Genomic DNA, 24199 nt, shown 5'->3' on the forward strand with positions numbered 1-24199 from the left:
GTTCACAAGCTCGTGGGGTTTCAGGAACCCCGTCAGCAATAACCATGGAAAGTTCGCTGAGCGTAAGGCTTCGAAACGCTTGATCGTGTCGGTGTTCATTCTGGCTGTAAGAGGAAAGGTATGCAAGTAAGCGAATGTAAGAAGAAAAGCATGTAGTGCCTACTTTAAATTCATGAATAAACAGAAGATGAAAAAATATTTCTTTATCTATTTCATATATGGAACAGGCGAGAGGGTGACACAGCAGAGGGAAGCCATCTCCTGTTTAGACTAAATCCTAGGATTACCATGAGTTAATCCTAGAATTTAGCTCAACATTGACAGAGATAGAGCCCTGTGTCTGCTCACCCTGCATTTTTTCATTGTAAATGTTAAATCACTCATTAGTTTAGTATCCCACCCACCCACCCATTCTCAAAGTGAGAAAAAGGAAGAAAGAAAAAAAAACTCGGGTATTTACTCTCTGACTTCACCCTTTATTTTTTTTTTTTTAAACATGGGTATAATATATATATATATATAACATGGGTATAATATAACCGACCGAGTGAGGGAGAGAGTCCTATCCCTGGTATTGATTCATCATCCTCCCATCAATACCAGGGAAAGACTCGTCTCCCCCACTGTGGCCCAATATTTAACGGAGAACAGGCTCCCCTCCTTGGTGATGAGATACCCTCCTGGTACATTCTCCTTCGTTACCGATAAGGACCTCATCGAAATCCAGGAGGATATCTCATCCCCAAGTCGGAGGAGCGTTTCCTCCTCCATACTCCCCGGCCCCATTACATTGATCATGAGAGGCCTGGGTGCCGGGGTCCTTGCCCAAACGTAGAAATGAGATTGGATGATGGGGCAAACGTGCTGTAGATACATTGTTGGTGGAGAGGGTGCTGTTTAAGATGGGTGGTGTGAGACCTGGTGAGGAGGAAAAAAAAAAAAAAAATATTAGAAATGTAATAGAAAATAAATAAATGGATAAATAAATAGATAAATAAACTCAGGAAAGGAAAGAATGGGATAAATCTCGTATTTTGCTCGATAAATCTCTAAAATCGGAATCTCCTCTAGGGTCGTAGGATTTGAGATTATCTAAAATCTCTCCCGCTTTTGTCCCGCGTGCGGTAAGTTTTCGACATTGCTGGCACATTCGATCACATTCGCAAACCCACCACTTGGCTTTCAAACATTTAAATTTTCCAACTTTGCTCGACTCGTATGTCCTATTCATCTCGGTATACCACGGGTGATGTAAGAAAACCGCATGATATTCTGCGAAGCAATCGAATCTCTCCGTGTTAGCATCGCTGTTGAAAATGTAGGGCATGAGCTGACGGAGTATTTGAATACGGGGTTCGTACATAGCCTCCATTTTCAAAGCGTCCACGTAAAACTTGTCGAAAACAAAGAGGAATTTTAAATAATCTCTGAACCCTATTTTAGACTTCACAATCTCACACCACTCATCGATTGTTTTCAAGCACCGCTCATTACAATAGTGATCTTTGAAATTGAGGAAAGAGACATCGAAATACGGATCCCGGTCATCCAACTGTTGGGACGGTGACATTTCCCAGTGGAGCATTCCGATGAATATCTCTTTCACCAATTTTTTGAAAATTTTGAATCTGTCCGCCCTCGACAGACGAAAACGGGAGAGAACGGCGAGAGCTTGCGGGATTTTCTCTGATGCCATTTGACTCATAGCGCTATTCGGGTCCGAGTGTGTGAGATTGCATGGATAGGAAAAAAAGAAAGAAAAAAAAAAGCAGAATTAATAATAATAATAATAATAATGATAATGATTATTGATTAATGATTATTGATTAATGATAATGATAATCCTTAATCCTTATTAAGGATCCCCTGCTTGCCCACATGGTTGCCGGATGGATGGTGATCATGATGTTGATGATGATGCAAATTATTTTTAATTTTTACCTCACTCTTTCTCCATTTTGAACAAATGGGTCCGTCCTGCCGGTCCTTTATACACGAGAAGATACCCCGTCCCTTGGTTGATCTTCTCGATATCCTGTTCGCTAACTTTTCTTCCGAAAATCGATGGCAATATGAGCATGCGCTCTTTGCCATCGACTCGGATCCAAGCGCTCAGCCCGACCCCGTAGTCTCCTTTAAAGTTGTCAAGTGAGATAAGTGGATATTTCCCACCCACGGTTAGTTCCTTCGCCATTATCCGCTCTTCTTGGGCATCATTGAAGGATTCCACTAGAAAATTAGAAAAAAACTAGAGCGTGTGGGAGGTATTCTTGGAAAACACCATCATCATCATCATCGTAGACCTGAAAATTGAGAGTGTGTGTGTGCTCCCTCCATTGATTAGTAAAGCGAGTCATATTTACATTGATTAGTGAACCATATTTACATTGATTAGTGAATCGTATTTACATTTTATTAGAGGAAATCGTGAAAAACTAGGAAATTTAGATGCTAATTTTTGTCTTAAATTTACATTTTTTTTTTTTAACGAGTAAAATAGGAACTATTAATGGATAACAGGGTTTTTCCTCCAAAAGAAGTTGCACAATCTGGCAACATAATATATATACATATCTATATTTACAAATTGAGATCCTCGCCGTGATAGGTCATTACCGGGGACCGCGCGAGCTGCAAGGCAATTGCCTCTCACAAAATTTTCGGAAGCGTTTTAGATCGGCATCCTCACGGTCGGGTCTACGGCTACCTGCGGAGGCGGGCGCGGTGCTTGTAGACATCGCACCAGACTCATTGACGGAGACAGAAACCCGTCTTTTCCTTCCTCTCCCCGCCTCCTCCTCCGCCGGCGCAGCAGCTTCGGCCCCGTCTCGCTCAGGCGATTGAGGAGGAGGAGGAGGAGGAGGAGGAGGGGAAGGGGAGGCGGGCATCGGGCCCGGTGCTGGGAGACAGGTCTCTCGTATGCTTAAACTATATTTATGGGATCTTTGGGAGAATGGCCCTAGATAATTTAGAAAGTATTGACCCGCGTTAATTTCCCTAATGTTTTCACGCGTGAGGGCTCTATCGAAATCCTTGGGCAAACGAAGCCTGTACGGCTCACCTGTGAGTCTTATACAAGCCACGATACAGCGGCCGAATTTACCAAAAGTCTCCTCCAACGAATCGAGCGGGTATGCTCCGTTTTTTTCGAGCCAGCTCGGGTGGATAAAGGCGGGGCGCGGGGGAATACCGTCGAGCAGTGCGGTCACCGACTTCTCCAGCATGGCATTCTCACCGGAGCAAAAACAATACCTGATCCCATGATCGGAGCACGGTTCGGGATTCGAAGCATTACCGCTGCCACCGGGTAAAAAGTGAGCTCGCAACGCCGCGATTTTATTCGTCTCCCGCCAAATTTGAGGCTCTACAATGTCGCGGTGACCCCACGGGAGTGTGTGCACACCGTCGGGGAGAATGTAACGCTTTTGATCGTCCGAAGAGAGAGCTACTTTTCTACTCTCTCGCGAATAAAGTTGCATGTGCTTACTTTGAATCCGCCTTTCGGTAATGTGGGTTTTTTCTTTATTGAACAAAACATCCTTGTAGACCTCAAAGTTGGCGGTAGCGTGTAAAACGCGGGTTGGTACACCTTTCGCTCGCATACCCTCCCCTCCCCCTCCCAATCTGTAGGCGTACATTTTACTCATCAATCCCACAAATTCGATGATCGTCTTACCGCACGTTTCATCCTTCATCACTCCCATCCTTTTTCGATTTTTTAGCGAGAAACAGGGGTGCTCCGGGGGTAGATCGCTGCAATCGAACCACTCGTCCGACATTTCCTTCATGTCTTCCCACCAATTTTCCGTGAAAACCTCTAGTATCAGCCCATCTGTGTCAATATAGTTATTTAAACACCTCGTGGGACCGTATCTTTGAATCATCACATCGTAATAAAATCGGTACATGTGCACCTTGGACAGTTCAAGCACCGCAAAACCCACCAAGATCGCGCTGTCAAAAACGATCTCGGTTTTGCGCATGTGCACGGCGGCCAGCTCCTCGTCGAAGAGGGTGCGATCGAGGAAATCAACGCGGGCGACCAGTTTCAAAATTTGCTCGCTATTCACCGCCAATTTAATCCTGCGCTGTTTCAAAGGGTTCTGTAAAAATTTCCCGAAACAGCTGTTGCTGAGCAGTTTCGCGACCCCCTGGTGAAATTTAGACGTTAGCGTCTGCCTCAATTTGATATTTTTCTCAATGAATGGTTTCAAAAAAGGTTTTTGACTGAAACTGAAAGCCCGGTTGATTTTCACCAGCCGGAGCCCGTGGCGCAAGGCTTGTTTCAACGTGACGTAGTGAATGATGTAATTTTCACGGTCACGGAAGGAGGCCAGGAGCCGGGGTTGTTTCGCGCTCGGCAGAGGAGGTAATTCGTTGTTACACAAAAACGGGAGCCCTTGATGAAGCTCGTGCAAGTGCTCGGGATAGGCAATCGATACGTCGAGCACGTAGCCGGTCGGCGCGTCATCGGGCACCGCGGTGACGTCGAGCCGCGACAGCTCGTCCGCGGTGAGCCACCTGTAATCATCGTACGGCAAACTCAGAGTCATCGTGTGCGCGTACAGAGAATTTATGTCCAGGTACAGTCCCCAAGAATGTGGAGCTGAGGGATCGTAGTCATTGCAAAGCGGGTTATTGGGCTTCATGTAGCGTTTGCCCACTTGAACGATACCGCCCCGTATCCCGGACATGGTCATCAAGGTCATCTCGTAGTCTTTGAACAGCTTGATACGAGCCTGCGTGGTTTTGAGCGCGGCCGAGAACCCGAAACTCGGTAGCGTCATGTAATTGAAACAATCGAGGCCGTAAACCTTGAGACACAGAGCTCTAAAATCGAGGCACAAATCGGCGAGCAAATTCACATCGCAACAAAGGTAAAAATCATAATATTCGCCGAGCGTTCGGCACCCGAACTCTTTCCAGGCCTCGAGAAAGTTTGCATAATCCTCAGGCGTCACCGCCGTGTCGGTGAGAGAATTGTAAAAATGTTCGGGTGCCGGCGGCTCGGTGAGCTCCAGCTTGTCAGGACTGTCGACAAAATCGTAACAAAAAACCGGTTTTCGTCGAGCGATACGGTACTGCGCCGGAGTGGAGCAGAACCGTCGCGTGTACGTGAAGGCCGACTCATCGAGCGTCGAGACGAGTTTGTCCAAAGATGACGGGAGGAATCGATAGGAATCGATGAATCGAATATGAAACCGTTGCGATACGTACACTTTGATGCTTATGAAATTCTCCTCGCTCGCTGGTACGATTTCAACGCGATACGGAAGCCCTTGGAGCCCTTGAACCACGTATTTGAAATCGTACTTGGACCCGTTGTGATAAACAACCGTCATATGGGCGGGGTGACGGTACTTGATATTGCATAGACTGCAAAGTGCGCCTCGATAGTTAGACTCCCCCTCTGGCGAATATTCGTGCGAGTGATCGCGACACTTTACAACGCCTGGGGCGTCAAAACTGACATGGCAAATTTTACAATTGCTAGCATTTTCAAAATCGAGAAGATCCGACGGGCTCATTATAATTTCGGAATTGCGATCATTGTAACTCTCGTTTATCTCCTGCGCAATTTCGATCATCTTTTTCACGAAATGAACATGGGGGTCTTTACCTCGATAGAGAACAGGGGAGGGGGTGTTGAAATTGGGATCTGTAGAAACGATGAGATATGCGTAAGACAGGGGCTGGTGACGTCTGAAATTGAAAGAATTTAAACCGGGCTCGTGATCAATTTTTTCCAAATAACTTTCAAAATCGGCGAAAACCAGAAAGTTATTTGGAATCATTTTGTTCTCGTCTTTGAAACATTTGACTAAATCCCGAGGGGCAGAGGCGATGAACAAATCGCTAGATATAGCGTAACACAGTTTTTTATGAGCCGTCAGATCTTCGGGACTATATTTATGAGCGAAACATTTCTTGCAGATATAAATCCTCCTCTTACATTTTGTTATCTGCTTACGGACTAGACTATCAAAATTGGAAATGTAGCAATAGTGAAATTTGCTCTCGCTCTCATCGGTGATGTACAAGAGATCGGTGTGTCGATTCTCGATTTCTCTCAAACTCACACGAATAGGAAACACGCGAATCGTTTCCTTATCTCCGACACGGCCCAACCCGAAAACCGAGACGGAGCAGTTATTCCGTTTTTCGAATTTGCCTATTTCCTCGATCTCGACCGGGAAATTGACGCAGCTAAAGTCATATTTATCCAGATATTGTTCGTAAGAGCTGGGTCTTTCCCTACCGCCTTTACTCACATATTTAGCCAGCATGGCGTACATGAAGCAGCGAGAATCTCGATTTTTACAATTTACTACGTAACTAGAACTTATAGGTAGAGGTAAATAACTAGAGCCACTAGATGCTACGACATTGAATTTATTCACTCTCAGCTCGGAGCCTATGATTTTACTAATGGTCCAACCCGAACCTTTTAGATAGAAATCTGCACTCTCTTTTTTGATACTGGATTCAAATAGCAAGTATGTGTTTTGGCAATCGGCTTCGTGATAAATATTGTAATTTTTCGTTTTGAACGAGACCCCCTGAATTTCCCCCTCTCTCGGTAAAATGTATTCGGAATGCACGATTATATTAGATTTTATTGTTTGAAGTTGAGATAGCGTGTCTTTTAAAATTTGAACAATAAGAAATTTGATTTTTTTCAAGTGCAGATCCGTATCTAAAACGCTCGGGTCGGTATTTTTAATGAAAAAAGTCCGAAGTTGTCCCCGCGCGGCGGCAGGCATTTCGCGAACTTGCTCGTCGGATCCGAACAAATTCCGGAGGTGGTCGAACGTGCGGTTGTGCCGAGAGGTTTTTAGGTAGAAATCCTCACAAATCTCACAAAAACGGGCGAATTTACCCTCTAAAAACCGAACTTCGACACCGAGCAGTGTCTCCAGCACCGCCCCCGCACCCGATGCCGATGGTGCCTCCTCATCGCCGATGACGTCATCCTCGTTTAACGAGGTTGATGATGCTGACGGTGGCACCGCTGGAAGAGGCAGCGCTCCCGGCCCCGCCACCGCTGGTGCCTCCTCATCGCCAATGACGACATCCTCGTTTAACGAGGTTGACGATGCTGACGTTGGCTCCGCTGGAAGAGGCGTCGGGGACAAGACTTCTTTTATTTCTAAATTCTTACTTACAAAGTGATCGTACACTGATTCGAGATCTGAAATCGGAGGGCTATTGACGTATTTCGTCACGATACTAAGCCCTCTCTTTTCATTTTTACTCGAATCAGTCCTTATCAAGTAGCTATTAATTTTAATTTTTACTTCGGTATAATTGTCTAAAATAAATCTAAGCTTATCTACAATTTCATTTTTTTTTATCGCGAAAAATTCGGGGAGATCGGTGAGTTGAGGGTCCTCATTTTTGAAGAAGAAAGATTTAACCGTTAAGTCCTCCACGGTTAAATCGGATTGGAAAAGGTTAGATATATGATCTACGCCCGAATCGTGGGCGTAGTTTTCCGTATAGTAGACATCACAGTAGTTGCAGTAGAAAGTAGGAGCCATTTTTAGTAGAAGAAGAAGTAAATTTTGAAGAAGGAACTCACTTTTGAATAACAGCTAAAAACGAAGAGGAGGACGGACGCACGGACGGACGGATGGATGGATGAATGTATCTGAAATTGATATAAAAATCCATCACTTTTTCGGTAAAATGAAATACATTTTTCACCTGACATGAACCATCGATCGATCAATCAATCAAACTTGAAAACAAGTATTGTAGCAAACTCCCCGATTAAAAAATGATAAAGATGTGCTGCTTGGAGAGAGAGAGAGAGACTTAATTTTTCCTTTTATTTAAAAATCAAGATATAAATAAGTCGAAATGATCGATTGTTTGAAATTATCGATTTAAATGCAGTGGAAATTATCGATTTGAAAACTGCTATAGTTCTAATAGTAAAACACACACACACACACATAGACTCACCAATTTAGGATTTTTAGAATATGGCACGTACAGGTATGAAGCTGACGGGAGGTGAAAATAGCACTATAGGTGAATCTGTAATTGAGAGAGAGAGAGATTGGTTTTCAGAAGAAGAGGATTAACCAGGTTTTATAAAAATTTTGGATTAAAACAGATGACTTCTCTAGAAATTTTCGATTTGAAATTATCAATTTGAAATTATCGATTTGAATGCAGTGAAAAATTTCGATTTGAAATTATCGAAATGAATGTACTGGAAATTTTCGATTTTTGATTTGAAATTATCGATTTGAATGGAGTGGAAAATTTCGATTTGAATACAATAAAACACGCAGACATATACATAGACTCACCAATTAATATTTTTAAAAATGAGACACGCTCGGGTAGGCGGATGGAAATATCAGACACAAGGTGAATCTGTAATTGAGAGAGAGAGAGAAATTGGTTTTCAGAAGAGGATCAAGCACGTTTTTTTATTTTTATAAAAATTTTAGATTAAAACAGATGATTTTTCTTCTAGAAATTATCAACTTGAATGAACTGAAAATTTTCGATTTGAAATTTTCGATTTGAATGAACTGGAAATTTTCGATTGAATGCATAGGAAATTTTCGATTTGAAATTTTCGATTTGAATGAACTGGAAATTTTCGATTGAATGCATAGGAAATTTTCGATTTGAAATTTGAATTAAAAGAAGCCACTTTCGGTTTGGAATATTGCTTCCTTCGAGATTATCGATTAAATCAAGTCACTTTCGGGTGGGATAATTCACTAGAAATTTTCGATTTTCGGGTGATATATTTATCTAGAAATTTTTGGGTAATATATTTGTCTGAAAATCATTAAAACAAGTCACTTTCGTTTTGAAATATTGTAAAGAAAATTATTGTAAAGAAAACAAGTCACTTTCGGGTAATAAAATTCACTGGAAATTTTCGATTTGAAAACATGTAGTAGACTCACCACTTGAGGATTACACGAACCAGGAGCAGAGGATAGCACAGGCACGCACGCAAACTGACAGAGTGACGGTATGATGTTACCCTCGGGTTCATCCTCAGTATTTATAGATGATTTTGATATAGGAAAAAATAAAATGTCACATCATGACCTTTCAAGTAATTGATATAATTCGGGTTTTAAGGAAAGCGCAGCATCAAATATCACATCCAATTAAAATAAAATAAAATAAAATGTCACATCATGACCTTTCAAGTAATTTACATTTCAAGTAATTTACATTTCAAGATAATTATTCAATTACCAACCGGGTGACTCGAAAGTCATAACCGTCTCGGTAAGATTCACTGTTTCCAAAAATGCATGATCCATTCCAGGGGATAATTTTGAAAAGGTAATCATACATACATACAAAGATTACACTCGAAAATTTTCTCCGTTTCAAAAGTCTGAGGAAATCGTTTGCCGGTCTTCATTTTTGAAAATTCAACCCGGCCCCCGCTTAATTTTTTCAATGTTGTTTGGTGTGACGTCACAGCACGTAAAGACGGCTATCATTTTATACAGTAAAACACTCTCGAAATTTTCCCGCTCAATTTTACATCATTGATGCTACATCACCCAGTAAATTAACGCCGATTTTACTAGACTGATAACGATTATCCATCACCCCTCGATAGGTATACAACCCGCTAGTGACCTCACACCATGGTTGTAAGATCAGGCTCCCGCTCAATTTTTCAATAAAAATCTGGGGAAATCGATTGCCGGACTTCAATTTTGAAAATTCATCCTGGACAATTTTTCAATGTTGTTTGGTGTGACGTCACATCACGTAAATTAACTCCGATTTTACTAGACTGATAGCTATACAACCCGTAACAGATAACCACTCGCTAGTGTCCTCACACCGTGGTTGTAAAATCAGGCATCCTAAAATAATCCAGATTTCCCCGTAAAATTTTTCAACAATACCCCTCAATTAATCACGATTTTCCTGATCAGACTGATAACGCGGGTGATGGGTAGGCAACCCGCAACAGTTGCTAGTGACGTCACACCATGGTTGAAAAATAAACATTTTTCTGCACAATTTTACAACACTGGTAAAGATAGGTAGGCAACCCGCAACAATTAACCAGTCGCTAGTGATGTCACACCGATTCCCTCTGGTGTCGCCTTAAATGTCAACCTCTGGTGTCGCCTTAAATGTCAAAGGTCAAGTGTGGGCATATCCTCATATATACACTACTAACGATGTGGATTGGGTCGGGTCGCTCTTTAACGGGAAGGAATAAAACATAATATCATCGGCCATGGTGCTGCGGGGCTGCGCGGGGCGCACTTACTGTTTTTATGATTCGAATTTGCAAGTGGGCACGGAGCGAGGTAAAAAAAAAATTTAAGCAAATATTAAATATAATTCACGCAAAATAGTTAAAGTACCAACTTGGATAAATATCTGGCGCGTGTTTTTCTACCTTGGATCGTAATAGCCAAGCACGCTTGAGAAAAATAAATGTTGCAGCGGTAATTCGTCGGTGCAAAATTCTTTTAGCCCGCGGTAAAACTCACGCACTACGTCGATATCGTTCAAAACGTACAGTAGGTCTTGTTACAGCGCTAAAATCTCGGACGTACACGTAGTATCGCATTTACATATATCACGCACGTAAAAACGCTTTTGTTCGTCTCCTAACGTTAATCGTGCGAGCGTGACGCGTATTACAACAGTAACTCGTTTTACCGAATCTATAAGCAACCGCTAACTTAAGCTCGTAGGGTAATTCTATTTTGTACAATAGATACTTGCATTGGCCGGGACTCAGTTTCTCAACACTGAAAATAGCGAGTGATTTTGCTTTTCGCGACATCAATTCGCTTGAAAAGCCTTCACTTTCGAGGGATACTACTTCCTATACATCTATGAGGTTCTGTCTTCTGGCATGTGAAACACTTTATCAAAAACAATATGATTTAGCGGCAACTCCTTGGAGCAAAAATTGGCTAATCCTGCGTTGTACTGCAGCATTAATTCAAAATCGTCCAGATTAGATAGCATTTCAGCATCCAACGCCAGCATCGAGTTGACACAGCTTTGGTTACATTTACATATATCTTTCTTGTAAAATCGACCTTTTCTCGTGCGCCTTGTTATATCTAACGAACGAGCGTGTCGATCGTTACACATGTAATATATTGTTTTTCCAAACCGATATGCAAGCGATTTTTTCAAATCATGAGGAAGATCGAATTGCTCTAGTAAATATTTACATTCCCAAGGCGACAATTTGTCGATGGTCTGCACGACAAGCGCTCTCGGGCTTTTACTCATTCATAACAAATAGTAACTCGTTTTTTATCAAAATAAAATCTATAAGCATCCGCTAACTTAAGAACGTAAGCTAATTCTATTTTGTACAATAACTACTTACATTGCTCCATATTCAATTAGCCAACACACAAAACATAAAAACAAAACAAAGAAGCAAGTGATTTTGCTCTTCGCGAGATGAATACGCTTGATTAGCCTTCAATTTCGAGGGATACCACTTCCTATACAGCTATACACGTCTATGGTCTGGTACGTCTAACACTTTTTCGAAAAAATATGATTGAGCGGCATCTCCGCAAAGCAAAATTTAAAGAAACCGTAGATGTAAATCAACATTAATTCTAGATTGTCCAGATAAAATAGGTTTTCTGCTCTCAACGCTAGCATCGCGTTGACGCAGGTTTGGTCGCATTTGCATATTTCTTTCATGTAAAATCGACCTTTCTTCGTGCGCCTTGCATTTTCTATCGAACGAGCGTGTCACTCGTTACACATATAATAACTTGACACACCAAAGCGAAATGCGAGGGCTCTTTTCAAATCGAAAGGAAGATCGAGTGTGGTTAATAAATATTTACATTCCCAAGGCGACAATTTATCGATGGTCTGTACAACAAGCGGCTTCGGACTTTCACTCATTTCCACATCGTTAGTACGCCTTCAAATTAAAAGACTAGACAACATTTTCTATTATTCGTATTCTAAAATAATAGAATGCATTCGTAATAGAAATTAAATGTTTATTTATCTAAATGAATCGGTAAAAAGTTCACATACACTACATAGATTCGAGATTTCGCTGTTCAGTCGAAATCTAATCCTCCGATCTCGATTCGATATTTACGTAGACAGCCTAGGGCTACGTCAACAAGTACGTCGCCCGTAAACTTGTGGGGGACTTTTCCCGATATGGATTGCAGATAGAAACGGTGGGTCTCGTCTATGTAACCGTTATAATAATGCACTGCGAAGGTGATGCGGAGTCTAGATTCTAGTCCGCCTAGATATCGATGGCTGTACAATCGTAACGCGTTTGTCACTTCTACACGGTTCAGATCGGATTGGAACGCAAGGGTTCTTTGCAAAATTTTCACGTTTATTTCGCGTCGCGCACCGGAATTAAATCGTGTCAAATGATATTCTTTACACTCTTTCCGGAATTTCAAAAAGTGTTTTGCGCACAGGTTTACTTTCTGTTGGTATGTGGCTTCGCGATCGCACAGTTTACACAGGCGGAACATCTCGGGTAAGAAAATATATTGGGCAGAGACGGTCACTGGGATGCACAAAGTCCTAGACTTCAATAACGTATGGAGATCTGCGATGGGAAGCTGTGCATTTTAAAGATGCCTCCGTGACATTTCGCGTTTAGTTGCGCGATATTGTGTTGGGAAACGCAAACGCAATGTATGTCGTTGCTTTTGCTAGTTTTGGAGGACCTAGGCTCTGTTTTGCATTGAGCTGATGGTTTGTCTGGTGTTAAAAGCGCGTATGTCGCGTGAATATCCCTTGCGTATAAGCGGGTCTTCCCTATAGTCATGGATTCTGCTGTGCAATTTTGTAATTTAAAATGGATTTAGTTACTTTTTGGTATGCTACGCTCTGTTTAGCATTGAGCTGGTGGTTTGTCTGGTGCTGAAAGCACGTAAGGCGCGTGATTATCCCTTGCGTATAAGCGGGTCTTCACTCTTGTCATAATTTAAGCTGTGCATTTTTTTAATTACGAGATTGATTTAGATAAGGGTTCATTATTTTTAATTGAATAATTATATACTGAACGGGTGTTGATGAAACCGAGTAAGACGCGTAGCTTTCTTACGTGTATTTGCGGGGTTTTTGGGTTTATCGATGATTCGGATTTTTCGCACCTCGACTTGACATTTAAGTTTGATGGATTAAGTGTCTGCTGCTAAAACCTCTTTTGCGGCTCCGTCTTTGGTATGTTTTTACGCGTTTTTCGATGGGCTATGGTGTTTTCGGTGATGGATTTTGTTTTTTTCGCTCGTTATTATGTTTCTTCGGATCTCGCAGGTAGACTCGGTTCTTGCAGGTGGATGCGTTGGCGGCTCGTCATCTGCATAGTTTATGTTTGCCGATTCTTATATATGTGGACTCGGTATTGTTGAGTTCCTGTAATAAATTCACATAATGTTGGTTCAAAAAACCATGATTCTGGTTTCCCATTGTAAAGCCACATATGCATGGTACATATGACACAATGGGAGGGAGTCTGCCAATATCATCCTGGCGAATTTGGATCCGCAATGTTAAATAATATGTGTATGGCCCTAAGGGCGGTGAAGACTTATTTGCACACTACTGATGTTTAGTTGAAATCCAACTCTCCGATTTCGATTCGATATTTGCGGAGACAGCTTAAGGCTATGTCAACGAGTTCGTCCCCCGGAAACCTGCTAGGGATTTTTCTCGATATCGATTCAAGAAAGAAGAGGTGCGCTTCGTCAAGATCACCGTTGTAGTAGGTGACGGCGAACGTGATGCGGAGTTTAGATTCTAGTCCGCCTAGATATCTCTGTCCATACAATCGCAGAGCGTTGCTCACTTCTACCCGGTTCACTTCGGGTTGGAAGGCAAAAATTCTTTGAAGGATTTTCGCGTTGATTTCGCGACGAGCACCAGCATTGAATTGTGTTAAATGATATGCTTTACACTGTTTACGGAATCGCAAGACATGTTTTTTGCACAGGTTTACACGGTTCTGGTATAAGGCTCCCCGGTCACAGATTTACGCAGTGGAAATATAGCAGGTAAGAAAAAATTGAAGGGTTTCGACTCAGAGAGCCGAAAGCACTCGAAAAAATGACTCTGGGGTTGAGTCGCGTTGACTCAACCCGGCAGGAAGGAAAAAGATGAAAAACTAGAGGATTACTGCTGGCGGAGCGACCCGCAAGCCGTCACAGCACGGTTCATAAAGGTTCATTAAAATATTGCACACATTTAATTGCTCCAGAACGTGACTCCCGTTTCGGCAAACTTTTCCTCTATCTCATCTCCTGGATGTTCCTTGTCAAATGCAGCGCTTTCCACTTTTCTCCACTTCGTGGTACCGAAAATGATATCTTTTTGGCTGTCTTGAGCATCCTTGATCTTCTTGTAAAAAAGTTTGAAATTTGCTGAGACGTGGTCAGATTTATCCAGAGAGAGGAGACCAGATTTATCCAGAGAGAGGAGACCAGATTTATCCAGAGAGAGGAGACCAGATTTATCCAGAGAGAGGAGACCAAACTTGACTGGATTGATGGAGTCTTGAGACAAACTGGAGTGACCACAGCCTTGTTGACGTGTTGGTCATGAGTTGACAGAATCTTCACTGTTACTTAATCAATTTAGACTATGCTAGGATAGTTCAAGCCTGAAACATATACACAAATATAATTAAAAGTAGGAAAACAAATCCTGAGGTATATATCTAAGGAAATTTATGATTTGAAATAATTTAATTTTAATGTTTCACCTTTGTTAATAATAATTTACTCAATTTAGTTAAAAAAAAGTCTTTTTTTAAATTTAAATTTTTGAAAAAAAAGAAAGAAAAAAAAAAAACAAATTAACTCTTTGGAAAACAAATTTGGTGAAAGATTTCATACCAATTATTTTACTCTTGATAATCAGTCTATATCCTCTTTTTTTTACTTTTTAAGGTTCTTGAAGAGTACCAAGCACTACACTCGAGAAAAAAAATGTGGTCGGTTAAAAAAAAAATGCAATTGGTGAAAAAATGAAATGAAGTGATGAATAAGTGAAATGAATAAAATATACGATCTGATAGTGACTCATTTGTAAAAATTTGAAGACTATACAAAAGATAATTTACTAAAAACTTTCTCTTACTTTACTTTACTCCGGAGGATCCGAAGCCCCTATCACCTCTTTCCTCTAGGGATGGATTTCGCTGTAGTTCCTTTAAGACGTTAGACCCCTCGCAATTTAGCACAATTGATACTGGAAAAAGACATTTTTCCAATATCAATTGTGCTACCCGATCTCCGGGATTAACTAAGAAAGAGGTAGACGGGTGATGATTGAAAAGGACTATACCTAGGGAACCGGTATAGTCGGGATCAATTACTCCCCCGCCTACCGATATCCCTTTTAATGCCAGACCGGACCGAGGAGCTATGCGTCCATAGCATCCAGGCGGGATCTCCACCGCGATCTCCGTCTCAACCTTCATCCATCCTAGAGGTTCTATCCGATAACTATACGCACTCCGGAGATCGATTCCGACACATCCAGGGGACCCGAACGTGGGAATCCATCCATATTTGTTCACTTGTTTGAAAGTTAGACTAAGTTTTTGGTTCTCCATTTCTTCCTGTTTAATAAACGTTTTTTAGAATAATGTACTTTTAAAAAAGTTAGTGTTAGAAGATTAATTAAGGATAAATAATAAAATAATTCCGAAAATTCCAATTTTTTCAATGAAAAAATGCGATATTTTCGCGATTTTGTACTTAGAATATTATTATCTTCAATTGTATGATCAATCAAGACTAAAAATTCGCTATTCTACCGGTAAAAATATCGATTTGCAGTACTGCACTTGTAATGATTTGAGGTTTTTCGGGTCATGATTTCATGCAAGTGAACGTATGATCAACTGAAGGTGATAAACGGGAAAAATGATTGTTTAAAGGCAAATATATCGAAATAAATCGAAAGTTTCAAATTATTTAAAACTAACACGCTTTTAAAGATTTTATGTATGTAAAATGATTATTATAGTATAAGAGATTATTATGATTGGCGGTATGATTAGGGGATATCCGCATTGGATATAAGTTTGTCGACTCATCGACACCGTACACATTCACGGATGTGCCAGGATTCTTCTTCTCAAAACTATCCAAAGCTGCCAGTGTCATTGGAAAACTACACCACTTATACTTATCTTCGTGTTTAATCAACTGTTTAGCGTACCTTACATACCGCTCTTCACAATATTTAGCGAGCATTGCCCATTTAAAACACTTTTTATCGTTCTGACATAGGGGTCTTATCTTGATCAATGCTCGTCCCTTTTTGTATTTTGGCGGTATCGCGTTCCCCGTTCCTCCCCCCAAAGGCTGATATGCATATATTCTTAACTCTAGACCTTTTACATACAGCAATCGCCATTGCGAATTGCGAAAATGTAAATTTACAATCTGTCTTAATAAATCTCTAACTAAATTACTTAAATAACGGTCTCGATCCTCTCCAGTGACGATGGTCTTCGGTAGGGAAGTCACTAATTGGTCAGACTGGGTATCGGTTCTCTCATGGTAGAATACTGTGTGGAATACTGCGGTGATTTTGGTAGGTTGTTTTTTGGGTTTGTTGATGACGTCATAGAATTTTTGCTGGTTTACCTTGGTGAAATCGTGGACAGACGCAGTGTTTCCCCCATCGATCCAATATGATGTGTAGGCGCCATCGAATGTCTCATCAACTGGATGGTGCTGCTCCTCGGTGGCCATGATGGATGTCATCGGTAGAGTGGTGTCACTTGGTCGATCCATCGCGATTTTATAGTTTCATTTCGAATTGTTTTTTTTTTTTTTGGTTCGTAATAGAAATTGAATGTTTATTTATCTAAATGGATCGGTAAAAAGTTCACATACACTACATAGATTCGAGATTTCGCTGTTCAGTCGAAATCTAATCCTCCGATCTCGATTCGATATTTACGTAGACAGCTTAGGGCTACGTCAACAAGTTCGTCGCCCGTAATCTTGTGGGGGACTTTTCCCGATATGGATTGCAGATAGAAACGGTGGGTCTCGTCTATGTAACCGTTATAGTAATGCACTGCGAAGGTGATGCGGAGTCTAGATTCTAGTCCGCCTAGATATCGATGGCTGTACAACCGTAACGCGTTTGTCACTTCTACACGGTTCAGATCGGATTGGAACGCAAGGGTTCTTTGCAAAATTTTCACGTTTATTTCGCGTCGCGCACCGGAATTAAATCGTGTCAAATGATATTCTTTACACTCTTTCCGGAATTTCAAAAAGTATTTTGCGCACTGGTTTACTTTCTGTTGGTATGTGGCTTCGCGATCGCACAGTTTACATAGGCGGAACATCTCGGGTAAGAATATATATTGGGCAGAGACGGTCACTGGGATGCACAAAGTCCTAGACTTCAATAACGTATGGAGATCTGCGATGGGAAGTTGTGCATTTTAAAGATGCCTCCGTGACATTTCGCGTTTAGTTGCGCGATATTGTGTTGGGAAACACAAACGCAATGTATGTCGTTGCTTTTTCTAGTTTTGGAGGACCTAGGCTCTGTTTTGCATTGAGCTGATGGTTTGTCTGGTGTTAAAAGCGCGTATGTCGCGTGAATATCCCTTGCGTATAAGCGGGTCTTCCCTATAGTCATGGATTCTGCTGTGCAATTTTGTAATTGAAAATGGATTTAGTTACTTTTTGGTATGCTACGCTCTGTTTAGCATTGAGCTGGTGGTTTGTCTGGTGCTAAAAGCACGTAGGGCGCGTGATTATCCCTTGCGTATAAGCGGGTCTTCACTCTTGTCATAATTTAAGCTGTGCATTTTTTTAATTACGAGATTGATTTAGATAAGGGTTCATTATTTTTAATTGAATAATTATATACTGAACGGGTGTTGATGAAACCGAGTAAGACGCGTAGCTTTCTTACGTGTATTTGCGGGGTTTTTTGGGTTTATCGATGATTCGGATTTTTCGCACCTCGACTTGACATTTAAGTTTGATGGATTAAGTGTCTGCTGCTAAAACCTCTTTTGCGGCTCCGTCTTTGGTATGTTTTTACGCGTTTTTCGATGGGCTATGGTGTTTTCGGTGATGGATTTTGTTTTTTTCGCTCGTTATTATGTTTCTTCGGATCTCGCAGGTAGACTCGGTTCTTGCAGGTGGATGCGTTGGCGGCTCGTCATCTGCATAGTTTATGTTTGCCGATTCTTATATATGTGGACTCGGTATTGTTGAGTTCCTGTAATAAATTCACATAATGTTGGTTCAAAAAACCATGATTCTGGTTTCCCATTGTAAAGCCACATATGCATGGTACATATGACACAATGGGAGGGAGTCTGCCAATATCATCCTGGCGAATTTGGATCCGCAATGTTAAATAATATGTGTATGGCCCTAAGGGCGGTGAAGACTTATTTGCACACTACTGATGTTTAGTTGAAATCCAACTCTCCGATTTCGATTCGATATTTGCGGAGACAGCTTAAGGCTATGTCAACGAGTCGGTCCCCGGAAACCTGCTAGGGATTTTTCTCGATATCGATTCAAGAAAGAAGTGGTGCGCTTCGTCAAGATCACCGTTGTAGTAGGTGACGGCGAACGTGATGCGGAGTTTAGATTCTAGTCCGCCTAGACATCTCTGTCTATACAATCGCAGAGCATTGCTTACTTCTATCCGGTTCACCACGGAAACGTGTTAAATGATATGCTTTACGCTGTTTACGGAATCGCAAGAAATGTTTTGCGCACAGGTTTATACACGGTTCTGGTATAAGGCTCCCCGGTCACAGAGTTTACACAGTGGAAACATAGCATGTAAGAAAAAATTGAAGGGTTTCGACTCTGCGAGCCGAAAGCACTCGAAAAAATGACTTGGGGGTTGAGTCAACGCGGGTCAGGGTTGAGTCGCGTTGACTCAACCCGGCAGGAAGGAAAAAGACGAAAAACTAGAGGATTGCTGCTGGCGGAGCGACCCGCGAGCCGTCACAGCACCCGCACATCACACAAAAGACATTACCAGCCCCAAAAGGGGTGGTTTTCAAGAAAAGACACTCACATTTTAGAAAAAAAAGACGAGGATACGCACCGACGCGTAGACGAACCAAGCACGAACAACCGTCAGTGGCAGTCCCGATTCCCTCCACCAGGGGACCGGTGGGGGAGTTCGGGAGTGCCAACTGAATTTTTAAACTCGTGGCGGGGTTTTTTTTTTTTTTTCACTGCTCAACATTCATGGCATATCACAATAGTAACATAAAAGTCAAAAATAGTGTTTCTTGAAAAAATAGGAATAGAATTACAGGTACGGAAAAGGCACATATTGCATTATGTAGTTAAAAGAATTAACAACAATCGAAACGAGAAAATACATAAAAGTTCATTAAAATATTGCACACTTTTAATTGCTCAAGAACGTGACTCCCGTTTCGGCAAACTTTTCCTCAATTTCATCCCCTGGATGTTCCTTGTCAAATACAGCGCTTTCCACTTTTCTCCACTTCGTGGTACCAAAAATGATATCTTTCTGACTGTCTTGAGCATCCTCGATCTTCTTGGACAATAATGCAACAGTTTTGTCTAGACTTTTGACAATGGAAGTCACATCATCTAACCTGATACTCTCTCCTCTGGCCTCTGATGTGCTAATAAATTATTTGAATCCATCGCTAAAGGATTTCACTCTAAATCCGGAAAACGCGGCATGTGAACCATACGATTCAGTACCAGTGTTTAGCCATCTTGACTAGGCAGCCTCGACTATATAATAATTGACTTTTTCTTAAGAGTTTGAGCGACTGAGGCCCCGTGCACACGCAGAATAGCCGGGTAGTCGTGTCGATTCAAGATAGAAGCGGTGCGCTTCGTCAAGATCACCGTTGTAGAAGGTGACGGCGAACGTGATGCGGAGTTCAGATTCTAGTCCGCCTAGATATCTATGGCTATACAATCGCAGAGCGTTGCTCACTTCTACCCGGTTCAATTCGGGTTGGAACGCGAGGATTCTTTGAAGGATTTTCGCGTTGATTTCGCGACGAGCACCAGAATTGAAACGTGTCAAATGATATGCTTTACACTGTTTACGGAATCGCAAGAAATGTTTTGCGCACAGGTTTACACGGTTCTGGTATAAGGCTCCCCGGTCACAGAGTTTATAAAGTGGAAACATAACATGTAAGAAAAAATTGAAGGGTTTCGACTCTGCGAGCCGAAAGCACTCGAAAAAATGACTCTGGGGTTGAGTCAACGCGGGTCAGGGTTGAGTCGCGTTGACTCAACCCGGCAGGAAGGAAAAAGACGAAAAACTAGAGGATTACTGCTGGCGGAGCGACCCGCGAGCCGTCACAGCACCCGCACATCACACAAAAGACATTACCAGCCCCAAAAGGGGTGGTTTTCAAGAAAGACACTCACATTTTAAAAAAGAAGACGAGGACACGCACCGACGCGTAGACGAACCAAGCACGAACAACCGTCAGTGGCAGTCCCGATTCCCTCCACCAGGGGACCGGTGGGGGAGTTCGGGAGTGCCAACTGAATTTTTAAACTCGTGGCGGGGTTTTTTTTTTTTTTTTCACTGCTCAACATTCATGGCATATCACAATAGTAACATAAAAGTCAAAAATAGTGTTTCTTGAAAAAATAGGAATAGAATTACAGGTACGGAAAAGGCACATATTGCATTATGTAGTTAAAAGAATTATCAACAATCGAAACGAGAAAATACATAAAGGGTCATTAAAATATTGCACACATTTAATTGCTCAAGAACGTGACTCCCGTTTCGGCAAACTTTTCCTCAATCTAATCCCTTGGATGTTCCTTGTCAAATACAGCGCTTTCCACTTTTCTCCACTTCGTGGTACCAAAAATGATATCTTTCTGACTGTCTTGAGCATCCTCGATCTTCTTGGACAATAATGCAACAGTTTTGTCAAGACTTTTGACTATGGAAGTAACATCATCGAGCCGAACACTCTCTCCTCGGGCCTCTGATGAGCTTATAAATTCTTTGAATCCATCGCTAAAGGATTTCACTCTAAATCCGGAAAACGCGGCATGTGAACCATACGATTCAGTACCAGTGTTTAGCCATCTTGACTAGGCAGCCTCGACTATATAATAATTGACTTTTTCTTAAGAGTTTGAGCGACTGAGGCCCCGTGCACACGCAGAATAGCCGGGTAGTCGTGTCGATTCAAGATAGAAGCGGTGCGCTTCGTCAAGATCACCGTTGTAGAAGGTGACGGCGAACGTGATGCGGAGTTCAGATTCTAGTCCGCCTAGATATCTATGGCTATACAATCGCAGAGCGTTGCTCACTTCTACCCGGTTCAATTCGGGTTGGAACGCGAGGATTCTTTGAAGGATTTTCGCGTTGATTTCGCGACGAGCACCAGAATTGAAACGTGTCAAATGATATGCTTTACACTGTTTACGGAATCGCAAGAAATGTTTTGCGCACAGGTTTACACGGTTCTGGTATAAGGCTCCCCGGTCACAGAGTTTATAAAGTGGAAACATAGCATGTAAGAAAAAATTGAAGGTTTCGACTCTGCGAGCCGAAAGCACTCGAAAAAATGACTCAACCCGGCAGGAAGGAAAAAGACGAAAAACTAGAGGATTACTGCTGGCGGAGCGACCCGCGAGCCGTCACAGCACCCGCACATCACACAAAAGACATTACCAGCCCCAAAAGGGGTGGTTTTCAAGAAAAGACACTCACATTTTAAAAAAGAAGACGAGGACACGCACCGACGCGTAGACGAACCAAGCACGAACAACCGTCAGTGGCAGTCCCGATTCCCTCCACCAGGGGACCGGTGGGGGAGTTCGGGAGTGCCAACTGAATTTTTAAACTCGTGGCGGGGTTTTTTTTTTTTTTTCACTGCTCAACATTCATGGCATATCACAATAGTAACATAAAAGTCAAAAATAGTGTTTCTTGAAAAAATAGGAATAGAATTACAGGTACGGAAAAGGCACATATTGCATTATGTAGTTAAAAGAATTAACAACAATCGAAACGAGAAAATACATAAAAGTTCATTAAAATATTGCACACTTTTAATTGCTCAAGAACGTGACTCCCGTTTCGGCAAACTTTTCCTCAATCTAATCCCTTGGATGTTCCTTGTCAAATACAGCGCTTTCCACTTTTCTCCATTTCGTGGTACCAAAAATGATATCTTTCTGACTGTCTTGAGGGTTGGGGAGTTCGGGAGTGCCAATTGAATTTTTAAACTTGTGGTGGGAGCAGGGTTGCTGCAGGCAGAACACTACAAAATTTTCGGCGGAGACGCACACTGGGATGCGCAAAGTCTTAGATTATGGTAACCGAGGATGGCGCGCAAGGCTTTCTTGCGTTATATCTGCTTTTTGAGTTTTATTACTCACAAAGGTGTACGGCGTATAAGTGCGACCTGTGGATGGACACGACTGGTCCCCGCTGAGGGTGACTTTTTGGCGGGAATAGATATTTCCTAACTGTACACTTAGGGTTGTATCGTCACGATACGTTGTAATATTTTCGCGTTGATTTCGCGACGCCCCCTCAAATTGTAGCGAGTTAAGTGACATGCTTTGCACTCTTTCCGGAATCGCAGAAAAAGCTTGGCGCCCAAGTTAACACGTTTTTGGTAAATAGCTTCCCGGTCAGAGAGCTTGCAAAAACGCATCATGTATCGAAAATTTACCGAGCGCGGCAGAGAAACTGAGACGATAACTCGGATGCAAGGAGTAAAAGACTGGAGTAACATACGGAGAATGCAGTGGCAAATTCGAGATTTTTAAAGATAGCAACAATGTGGTTTGCATACAGCTGCCCCCCCCCCCCCAAAAAAAAAAATAAAAAAATAATAAAAAAAATAAAAAAAATAAAAAAACAAAAACAAAAAAAACAAACGGTTGCAATTCAGGACATGCAGCGTATGATCAAACAATAATAAGGCAAACTTGATAGTTGTGTTGTTAATTAGTACTTTATGAAAGTACTTTTAAGCAAAAGCTCTTTTGTTTTGGTCAGTAGGTCAGCTCTTTTGCGTCGGCCTCCTGTGGTGTAGTGGTTGTAAAAAAAGGTTGCGTCATTGAAGATGCGGGGGACGAAAATGAAAACAACGTGGAGCCGGGTGAAATGATGGATGCTTGAGGAGATGTAGTGAGAGTCCGTACTGTCAAAAAACGGATCGCTCATCGATTGGGTCACGGTCGTAAATTTTCCTGATTTAAACGGAGATAAAAACGAGTTAAAACAGTGAAAAGACAGCTATGTGTAAGGCGAAAAAGTGAATATTTTTCCTCGAAATAATTGTAGTGGGTGGCAGAGTTTTTGAATGTAGAAGTTCTGCAGGGTAATCTGAATTTAATTTTGTTATTTTGTCAAATCACCCATCCGTTTTTTCATTTTTCTTCTTTTTGTGGTTTGTTTTGTTGTTTTTTTTAATTTTTTGTTTTTTGTATTATTAGATATATTTGTGCCCTTTGTGCCAAACCATGTATTTTTGCTTATTTTTTCTTTTTTTTTTATCAAATTCTTATGATTGTAATAATAATGGAATAAAAGAATCAATTCAAATTTAATAAGAGTAACGTCTTCTTTGTAACTCCTTCAATTTGTTAACAGTCTTTACTCTTGTACCTAGTACCAAAAATTTAATGTTTGTGGACAGATGCAGGAAATTACTCTATCGTTAAAGTTGTGTTACTTGGATCCGACTGTTAAGGTACTAAATAGTAACTATTTTTTGGTAATCGTTTTTGACACCTCAATATTTACAAAACACAAATTATACTTTCCTTTAATACATATTTTGTTTCATCATTTTAAATGAGAATAGTCCATGCAGAGTGTGCAGACATTTCAAAATCATGAGTTGAAAAACGCTGACTCCGCGAGTTTAAATATTAGAGCCAAACAGAGCGGAGCGGCACGCGTACTGGCGCCCACAAACCTAACAGGAATACTTCACGCGTTGCGCAGTGCGTGAAGTATCCCTGTTAGGTTTGTAGGCGCCAGTGCGCGTGTTCGTGTCACGCTAGTCGCCCTCGCCGCCTGCCACGGTGCCCCAAGAAACTATTTCACAGCACAGAGGTGTTGCACAGTATCATATGAAATCGGAGGCGCTCCAATATATTAAGAACTAGCAGGAAACCCGTGCTGCGCACAGGAAAACCCCACCATCAGCAATCACTGT

General features: G+C 41.6%; 1 protein-coding gene across 1 annotated transcript; it reads right to left on the reverse strand.

The window, feature by feature from the left end:
* Positions 1-1617: 1617 nt before the first annotated feature.
* Positions 1618-23821, reverse strand: LOC140225692 (uncharacterized). The gene is made up of 2 exons (XM_072305360.1): positions 8937-23821; positions 1618-8388 (listed from the first exon to the last, which is right to left on the reverse strand). The coding sequence occupies exon 2, from the start codon at positions 7539-7541 to the stop codon at positions 2613-2615; it is 4929 nt and encodes a 1642-aa protein (XP_072161461.1). The 5' UTR covers positions 7542-8388; positions 8937-23821; the 3' UTR covers positions 1618-2612.
* Positions 23822-24199: the final 378 nt, after the last annotated feature.

The sequence above is a fragment of the Bemisia tabaci genome, chromosome 10, assembly GCF_918797505.1.
Source record: "Bemisia tabaci chromosome 10, PGI_BMITA_v3".
NCBI classification, from domain to species: domain Eukaryota; kingdom Metazoa; phylum Arthropoda; class Insecta; order Hemiptera; family Aleyrodidae; genus Bemisia; species Bemisia tabaci.